Source organism: Salvia hispanica, chromosome 4 (genome assembly GCF_029641045.1).
Source record: "Salvia hispanica isolate PSC_SH4W2 chromosome 4, Shi_PSC_v1, whole genome shotgun sequence".
NCBI classification, from domain to species: Eukaryota; Viridiplantae; Streptophyta; class Magnoliopsida; order Lamiales; family Lamiaceae; genus Salvia; species Salvia hispanica.
In genome coordinates this window covers 25596245-25605779 of record NC_142695.1, presented here as the reverse complement: position 1 = coordinate 25605779, position 9535 = coordinate 25596245, and the positions used below count along the sequence as shown (strand labels likewise).

Here is a 9535-nt window from a genome sequence, read left to right as displayed (position 1 = left end):
GGTGCTAGAATTGCTATTATATTGAATCGTGTGCGAGCTGAGTCTCGTTTGATAATGTCCTCAAGAGGAGCGTGAAACAAGGTTTTATTATTCGGAACCTAGCTAGTTGGAGTGTGATTACTCTATGAATAATAAATAAGCGTTTCATGCTAAGTCCACTCTTGGAATTAATAAGAAGTTAATTAATTAAGTCAATAGCAGACATTAATTAATTAATGGACATTTTAATCTTAAGCACGAGAAATGAAAGTTAAACGGAAACCCGGATTACTTGTAATTTCGGATTTGGATGGGGAGAGTTCAATATTACTTCTGTCTCGGAATAGTAGTTCTATTTAGTTACGACATGAGTTTTAAGAAATGTAAAGAACTCGAATAAGTTAGTGATATATATGTCCCACTTATATATATTAGTTTTATAACAAAATATGAGTGGAATAAGTCGGTGTAATGTAGGCCTACTTACCATTTATGATTCTTACTGTGGACGGACCGAAATGGCAATACAAGACTCTTATTGTGGGACAGAGGGAGTAATTGTCAGTGATGCCGATACATTTCACATTCACAAAAATAAGTTAGAATTTCCAGGCGATTAAGCAACATATATGCACATATATATACATTTTCAGCCACTAAACAAAATCTCATCAAAATGGCAAAAGGAAAGAAAATCACGCCTTACAAGTTCATCAAGGCCGTGAGATCACCTCTATTTATCTCCCTCTGATCTTTCTGGCTCCGACGTCCAAAAGCTTTCTTAGCCAGCATTCTCTTCTTCTCCTGCAGCTGCAAGATCCTCTCATCTATGGTGTCCTGAGCAATCAGTCTCACGACTTTCACATCGTCCTTCTGCCCAATGCGATGCACCCTGTCCATGGCTTGTTCCTCAATAGCAGGATTCCACCATGGTTCCAGCAGATACACGGTTGAAGCAGCAGTGAGATTGATCCCTGCATTTGAAGCTTTCAAACTAGCCAGCATGATTGTGGGGCCTTCAGGTGCTGGGACTCCAAAGTCTTTGATCACCTGTGATCTCTTCTTTGCATTCATCGATCCATCTAAGCGGATCACTTTGAAACCGGCTTGCTTCAGGGGCTCTTCTAGCAGAAGCAACATTTTCCGGAACTGAGAGAAGACGATTGACTTGGAAGAAGGACTAGCGTCTCTAGACACTGTTAGGAGTTTCAAAAGTGCAGCAACTTTGGATGAGGGGCTTGATGATGGACCTTCAGTGGAAGTTGTCTGAGACTCTGGAGGGGCTTTGAAAAGGTCGGATTCTGAGAGTGGGTGACGGCACATTGGACAGCAGGGTTTGCTTCGTTTTATTGTTTTTAGGATGCATGGCTCGCAGAAAATGTGAGCACAGCATGTTATTATAATGTCCATGGGTTGAGAGATGCAGATTGGACAGTCGAAGTCCTCTCCGTCTTGCAACACAGAAAGCAACTTTTGCAGCAATTTTGGATTGTTCGTCACATCTGAATGGATTTGGTAAGCATCCAAAAACACAAGATAAATAATTAGAATCCCAAGCTAACAACTTATTAGAAGTGGGAGATGATTAAAAAATACTATTCCATGAATAGATAACAGTATTTGATAAAACTCTATCAATAAGAGTATAGATTAGTTGAAACAATCTAGCATGCAGATATAGGTAGTTAATTAGCCAACAGAGGCCTAGAGGCTAGAGCAGATGTCGAAAATAACAAAACCAATTAATTATTCTAAATGTATATGCATGAGGTGAGACCATGCCAAATTATAGTCGAGGTGGGGAGCAAGAAGACACATAATGCAGTTTACTCTGATATATTACCTTCAATTTGGCTTTGTGGGAGTAGAGCTCTAAGATCTGCTGGGCACAGGGCCAGATCTGTGCAAATTTGACGAAGCCTTACAATAATGCTAAGAACAGTTGAGTAGTTTCTTACTACACTTTCATTAGAGATATAGTCTTTAACAATCTTTTTTGCCTCTTCTTCCATCTGATCATAAACCCTGCGCTCTTCTTCACGAAGGTTCACAAAATGGATCTCTATGCTTTTAGATGGAAGACCAACCAAACCTTTCTCTTTCGTTCGCCTCAAAGATATAGTAGCCATAAGAACCTGAAAACACATGACAAAGTCCCACAATTAATGGTTCTTCAAGTGTTGAGAAGAGAATTTTGAATGTGAGAAAGAAACAGCTATGGAAGAAATACTAAAGATTGATATGTATTTACCTGAAGCCGGGAGATACCCTTCTCATCTCCTCGAGCAAGTGGTCGTTGTATTAAACTATTCCAGAGGCTTTTCATTGAAAGGGGTTCAAACTTCAAAAAGGCTACTAACGAAAACAAATCATAAGAGTTATTTTGCACAGGTGTCCCAGTAATAGCCCATCTACGTTTTGCATTAAGATTAGTGACTGCACGGCTCTGTTGAGTGTTTGCATTTTTTATCACATGTGCCTCATCTAATATAACTCGTCTCCACTCAATCTTTTTAATAGGAGACTCGTCCTGTGATTCCTCGCTGGCCAGTGTAGAATATGTTGTCAGTACAATATCATATTTCTTAAGCTCTTTAGCATCTTTAGTCCTTTCGCCGTAGTACATGTACACCTTAAAGGTCCCCTTTATAGTGTGTTCTTCTAACTGTGTCATCCATGATGAAAAGACAGAAGGCGGACAAACTATAAGTGTACTCTTTGCCTCCAAAGAAGAGCAATTATCGAAAGCAGGACTTTTCCCCTTTCTTTTTGGAACAAGATCTTCAGCTTTCCTCTTTTTCCCCAAAGTATCAGACTTCTTCCTCCCCCTTCCCCTCTTTGACTTTTCACCTGATTCCTCATCATCTGCATCAGCTATACCGCCTCTACTGCTAGATGAATCTACAGCAAGAGCCGACTTATCAAAAGCAATCAATGAGAGGAGTGTAAGTGTTTTACCCAAACCCATGTCATCAGCAAAAATGCCTCCTCGCAAGGGCTCTGGTCTTGTCACAGTCTGGTAATTAGTCAATTCATTCACGTATACACCATCTTTCTCTTGCCAAAAAGGAGGCAATTCGCATGAAGTCTCCCTACTCACTAACCATCCCAGTCCTTCCTTCTGATGAAAAAAGAGCTCAGATTTTATCATATCTTTTGGCGGATCCAATGGTTCCGACAACCCTTCTTTACTGACTTTCAAATCCAACAGTTTGAATATCTCATCTACACTCTTCTCCTCTAAAATACTCTTTGTCTCTTTCACAGCCACTGCCTCAGACAATGTAAAGGATGCATTGCCTTCTGATATTAACTGCAGTCCGCCTCTAGATATTGCCATCTTTACTCTCCCAAAATCCTCTATCCTTGCAAAAATGTGAATTTGACAGGGAATCTTGAATCTGCTCCCCTTTCCTGGTGGTTTTGGCACGATTCCTATCACGTGCTCAACACATGTTAAACTAGTATAGACTGAAACTAACTTCAAGACAGAAATCAACTAAAAAAGAAAAGACCTTCTTGCTTCACTAGGTCGTAAAGCTTCAGTGAAAATGCACCCTGCTTGTAACCAAGCTAAGCCTTAAAAGCAACTAATAATGGAATGCAGCACTCGTATATTCTTGCTGCTTATCACAGTTTGAGTATCTACTATCTACTTTCACGCATACCATTTACATGAGGGAATTAGACGATACATGCAGTATTCAATAAATCCACTTAGTGTAGCATCTGTAATGCATAGTTCACTACCATTTCCAACTTTACATTATAAGCAATGCAATGAAATAATAAAATAATGAAAAATACTAGAAAACTCATTCCCCCAAAAATCACATCCTCATGAAGATTTCAAAATCATAAGCTGCGGTAATCATTCAAAAATCGCATTAACAAATCAGAACTCTACGAACTCAACAAACACGAAAACTAACCCTTCAGTATTTGAATTAAAAAAAATCAACATCTACCTTCAACGGAAATCGAGCGGCTATCAATGAGAGGCGACAGCACAGCAGCGGCAGCTCGCTCGATGAAGCCAACCTGCACCGACAACATATTGAGAACCTTAATCGCGTTCTCATCGTGCGGATTCAGCTCATCGCGAACCAGGCCGACGATTTCGCGGCCGCTGATTGTTCCGTGGTAATACCGGAGGCCGACGACGTTGACGATCACGAAACCGACAAGAAATGTGTCGGCCTGAGACTGCGAGGCGACGTCGTCGTTGAGAGGAGAAATCGGCCAGCTATCTAAGGTCATGAACAGATCCACCGGGTCGCGGCGATCCTCGTATTCCACTTGGATTTCTTCCATTTTTGGGGGTAGGGTTTTTTTTTCCCCGACGGTTTGAAAAGGGGGAAATGGCGGGTTAGAGAGAGAAAGAGGATGGATATACGTTACGGCGTGTTGGATATTTGCATTTCGACCCTCTTCTGATTTCTAATTTATAAAATCATCCTTCTTTGTTAGTGATATTACAACACTGACGTCTTTTAGTTTCAAATTCAAATCTTTACGGCGTCGGGATATTTTTATTTAGATCCTCTAATATATCGTAACTCTGGAACTCGCCCCTAAAAGTTTGAGAAGTCTCATATAGTATTAATTAACGTCATTTGCTTTTAAATTCAATTTTTGACATTCAATTGTATAAACGTGATATAGTATTTGAATTTTTTTAGATATTATAATCGGTGAAATTAGAATTAATGACTATTATTTTATTATTTATATATACAAAATATTTGTAATTTTCTACAATTTCTAAAATTTGGAGTTTAGCATGTGCATATATTTTGTGAGAAGATGTAGATGGCGAAGAATTTGAAAATTAATTTTTTGTGAATGATTTTTTGTTGAAGCCTCAAAGATTATAGAGGTAAAACGAGAATGTTACTTGTGTGTTTAGATTTTATATTCATTTATGAGACACTTTCATTTGGTGAGTACAAATAATTGATGAACAATTTATCGTTAACTTTATGCTTTGTAGTTCTGGATTTTCTTTTGAAATATTTCATGCTTTGATGTCAATACCTGATTTATAGTACTTATATTATAGACATAGGATCATTGAAAATAATAAAAATGTACTGCATGCTGATTTTTATCGTTAAGCTTTTAGTTAGATTAGCGGTAGAAACAGGGACAAAGCTAGAAATTCTTAGCAAGAGGAGCAAAAATATGCATGGTCAAATTTTAATAATTAAAAAGAGAATGTTCAAATTCTTATATCTTGTCCCACATTAACTTGTGATGATTATAGCTCATCTATATTAGTATGGATAACTCTCCCTCTATAAGACCATGTTTATCGGTTGTTTTGGTCGACCTCCATGTCACATTTACGATTAAAAAAAAAGAATTAAAACAATGGTGTCTCTCTCTCCTCAACCATGGTCGGCTGGTTGGCAACCAGCGACCGAATGGTCTCACAAATTCATTCATGAATCAGCCAATGAGATTGTGCCACATGACACAATTTCATTGGTTGATATATATTTTTAAAAAATTGATATATCTTTTATATATTATATTAAATAATTAAAAAAAGTATATTAAAATTTATAATTTTTCATTCTCTATAAATAAAGACCACATTTGCTATAGTTTTGTAAACAAAAAAATCTCATCTTTTCTCCTCCTACAATTCTTTCTTTGGTATAATTACTTATTTATTAGTCCTCTTTAATAAATTTTATTATGCAACAATAAATAATATTCATTTAATAATATTATTATTAAAAAAATAATATAATATAAAATATATAATAGTGTGGTTGGGTGGTCATTGATAAACCATGAAAATGGGTGTGGTTGGGTTGAATGAATATTAATGATGTAGAAGATGACGTGGATGAAATAGAAATGAATTAAATATTGAAAAGTGGATGGTTGGGTTGGGTTGGATGTGTGTTAAAATTCAATGTGTCGTATTGACAAAATCCTAGCTCATCTATAAAAGTATGGATAACCCTTCCCCTTATAAGGCCTTTTAAGGGCCGCTAAAAATGGTGAATCGAATTGGATTGAGAAACCTCCATTGAAGAGGAAGAACAAACAACAATGGTATTGGGAGAAACCGTCGACAAAAGAGATGAAGAGAAAAGGGCAAAAAATCTTTATTGACTACATTGTGAAAAGTGTTGACTACAAAATACAATGCATTGCCTTATATATGAGCTGAGAATAAAGGCTAAACTAACTAATTAAAAGCTACTACATTTTAATTTTTCTATTTCAACAGCCTCCCTCAAGATGGAAGCAAATAAATGCTGCCATCTTGACAAGAACATCAAACTACAAAAGGAAAAAAGAACTACTACTAACATCTCAATCTTAGTCCATCTTGAGCATTTGTAATCCATCACATTGTTGATAGAATTATGGTTAAATCTTGATGTCTCAAAACATTCACTAGCATCACGAGTACATCTAATATCACCACACAAACCATGCAACTCATCCAATCCTACAAACTTGCTGCCAAGTGATATTCTAAATCTTTAGACCACATTCAAACACCATTCATATCTCTAAAGGGCTATTCATCACATTAGCAATTCTGTAACTCCACCAAAACGCATAATCTTCTAATCTTAGATGACTCAACCAACTAGGCAGCATCTTGTACCCCTAGCCAAGTTCCTTGTTGTGCAAAAACTTGCTGCAAAGCCAACAATCTGCCTCAAATCCTTGAGAATCAAGACCAAAACAAGCAACAAATCCAGCTATAATGCAACTATCTTGTCAAAGCAACGAACAAGGAAATCAGAGACTTCAAGACATGAGAAAATCCACTATGGATCCGCCATACTATCCCATCAGTCCATTGCTCAGAAGCTAACCAAGAAGCTCTACAGATCAACATCCACTCAACAGTCTGGAGCATTAGAAGGTAATCAGCTTCAACTATGCTCTACCCCAAATTTAAAACAAAAGCCAATAATAGGCTAGAAAAAAAATGTAGAATCAACCGATTGATTTAATCGAGCAGAATAAAACTGATTCACAGGTCACAAACAATACAAACTGATTCATTCGATACAATCGGAAAACAAAAGAGATAAATCTGAAATACATTTAGAGATTCAACAAAGGAGATATCATCAACAAATTTGAGAAATCATATCTCAAATAGAAACAAACTTGGATCATACAAATCCAATGAACAAAGGATACAAACTTGGATCATACAATCCAGAAACAAAGGATACAAACTTGGATCATACAAATCCAATGAGCAAAGAAAAAAATGAGAGAGAAAACAGAGAATGAGAATTGAGATTTCAGATCGGCGGAAAATTTCAAAGCCGATGAGAGTGTTGGAATCTATGTCCGGTCAATGGACTTTGACCAATTATAATTTCAACGAGACATTTAATTTTGTGAAATTAAATGACATAGCAACGATCTACGTTTGGAGTAGATGACCGTGGTATATTCATTTTTTCATATCCGATTCCCAGTGAGTGAGAAATAATGGATTAAAGTTGTGCAAAATTACAAACTAATTAAAAGAGCTATGAGAGAAGCTAAAGGATTAATTAAGAGAGTTAATTATCCCACATTGAAGGTTACAACCTTATTAAACAAGTATTTAATAAGAAAGATTATTACATGTATAATTATAGTGGACTAAGATGGGTTGTAGAGCGCACACGCGCGCGCCGCGAGCCCGTGCTCGTGTCCTTGTCCTTGTCCTAGGATCTTGGCAATTGGTCTTTGGGTGGTCTTTGGGCTTGGTGCTTGGATTCGACCCAAGGCTAGTGGGTCTTTGGGCTTGGACTTGAACTTGGATCTTGGCAATTGGTGTTTGGGTGGTCTTTGGGCTTGGTGCTTGGGTTCGACCCAAGGCTAGTGGGTCTAGTTTTTTTTAGACCACCACCGTTTCCACGTCAGCGAGCCAAGCGGGATGACACCTCGTCAGCATGACGCGGTAAAGCCAACGTGGCTGACACGTGATAGTCCACGTCGTGAATGAACCTAGACGCGTCGTGAATAAATAGGCTGGTCATTCTAGCATTCTAACACACCAGAAACTAGAACACAAAGCATACATTGCATAATCTCTCTCCCTCTCTGCATCGTTTTTTTGTCGAAAGCTTTGCCCTCTCCTCCATCCAGTTCACCGGAACTCTGCTGATAGCGGTGCTGCTTCATCAGAGACGTAGCCGTTTTATCTTTAGGGACGAAACGCCCATCCGAAAAGCACTACCGGGGCGTATCTCGTCTTGCGGAAAGAGGACTTCTCGACTCGGCTAACTATTATCTTACGGTTTATTGTTTCGATCTTTCATTGTAATTTGTTTCAATTATCACTTCTGTATTCCTTCTTTTGAGTTGTATTACGCCCGACTTTTATCTTTTGTAATCCAGAAACCAACAGAGAGAGAATCGAAAAACCTGGGGTGCGAGAAGAAATTCATGAACAATCCAGCTACATTTATCGAAAATTTCCACCGATTCAAGTTCAGGAACAGAGGATTCAAAATATAACCCTTCAAAAGAGAACAAAACCTAACTCTAAGAAGATGTAACAAAAAATAAAAAAGATAGAGGTAATCAGAGGCGCACAACGGATTTGCGCTCTGATACCATGTTGAAAATGGTGAATCGAAAACCTCCATTGAAGTAAGAAGAACAAACTGAAATGGTATTGGGAGAAACCGTCGACAAAAGAGATGAGAGAAAAGGGGAAAAAATCATTATTGACTACATTGTGAAAAATGTTGACTTCAAAATACAATGCATTGCCTTATATATATGCTGAGAATAAAGGCTAAACTAACTAATTAAAAGTTACTGATTACATTTTAATTTTTCTATTTCAACAAACTCGATAAATAAATAGCTTAATTAGCACGCAACTAAAAATAGAACTGACACAAAATCTAACAAAGTGGCCTAGTTGATATCTCAAATGATAAGCATAAGAATTACTCCCTTCGTTCCCCCATAGTTGAGGCAAAACTTTTTATCATGAAGTCTAAGAATAAAATGTTTGGTGTTTAAAATAGTAGGTAATAAAGTAGATAAAGACATGAGAGATCCTGATTTCGTACCACAGGGAATGAAACGCAGGTCAAGAGAGAGAGATGGTGCTGAGAGATGAGAGATCCATGGATGGGAAAAACGTCCCACGGCCTGCCCTTCCACGGTGGGAAGGGCAGGTCCCAGCCGGCCGTGGCAGCTTTGAGAGAGACTCAGAGAGAGAACGTTTGGGGTTAGGATTTGATGAAGAGATTTAATCTCCCAATTAACTTGAATGTGATGCTGGGCCTCTATGAGTATTGAATGATTTTAAGGAGAAACAGTTTATTTTATTGTTTGGGCTGTTTATAAGAAGAAAGGAAGGAGGTTGGACTCTTTTTTATTTTATTTAAATGCTGGAGCCTTCTTTTTATTTGTTCTTTAAACAATGGATGGGATTGAAAGTAGATTCCAAAATTAATTGATTAATTTCTTTTGGATAATTAGTGAATTCATTCCTGACAATTTCCAACTAATCAAATGAATTTTCTTTTAGCCTAAGCCTCGAACTGGATGCATACCT

At 37.6% G+C, this 9535-nt stretch overlaps 1 protein-coding gene and 1 long non-coding RNA gene across 2 annotated transcripts; both read right to left on the bottom strand.

Annotated features, from left to right (window-relative positions):
* Nucleotides 1-534: 534 nt before the first annotated feature.
* LOC125193597 (DNA/RNA helicase protein) lies at nucleotides 535-4308 on the bottom strand. Its single transcript, XM_048091429.2, has 4 exons — nucleotides 3948-4308; nucleotides 2231-3414; nucleotides 1823-2114; nucleotides 535-1481 (listed from the first exon to the last, which is right to left on the bottom strand). Exons 1-4 carry the CDS (start codon nucleotides 4291-4293, stop codon nucleotides 682-684), a joined length of 2622 nt encoding a protein of 873 aa, XP_047947386.1. The 5' UTR covers nucleotides 4294-4308; the 3' UTR covers nucleotides 535-681.
* Nucleotides 4309-6077: 1769 nt separating this feature from the next.
* Nucleotides 6078-9295, bottom strand: LOC125193598 (uncharacterized). The gene is made up of 2 exons (XR_007171599.2): nucleotides 9045-9295; nucleotides 6078-6862 (listed from the first exon to the last, which is right to left on the bottom strand). It is a non-coding gene; the product is annotated as an uncharacterized LOC125193598 (long non-coding RNA).
* Between the last annotated feature and the right edge of the window lie 240 nt (nucleotides 9296-9535).

Coding starts and splice junctions, on each gene's coding strand:
- LOC125193597 (XM_048091429.2), bottom strand. CDS start 4,293: ATGGAAGAAATCCAAGTGGAATACGAGGATCGCCGCGACCCGGTGGAT. Junction 2,115..2,230: donor AGGGTATCTCCCGGCTTCAG/GTAAATACATAT, acceptor ATGTGTTTTCAG/GTTCTTATGGCTACTATATC. Junction 1,482..1,822: donor CCCACAAAGCCAAATTGAAG/GTAATATATCAG, acceptor AAATCCATTCAG/ATGTGACGAACAATCCAAAA.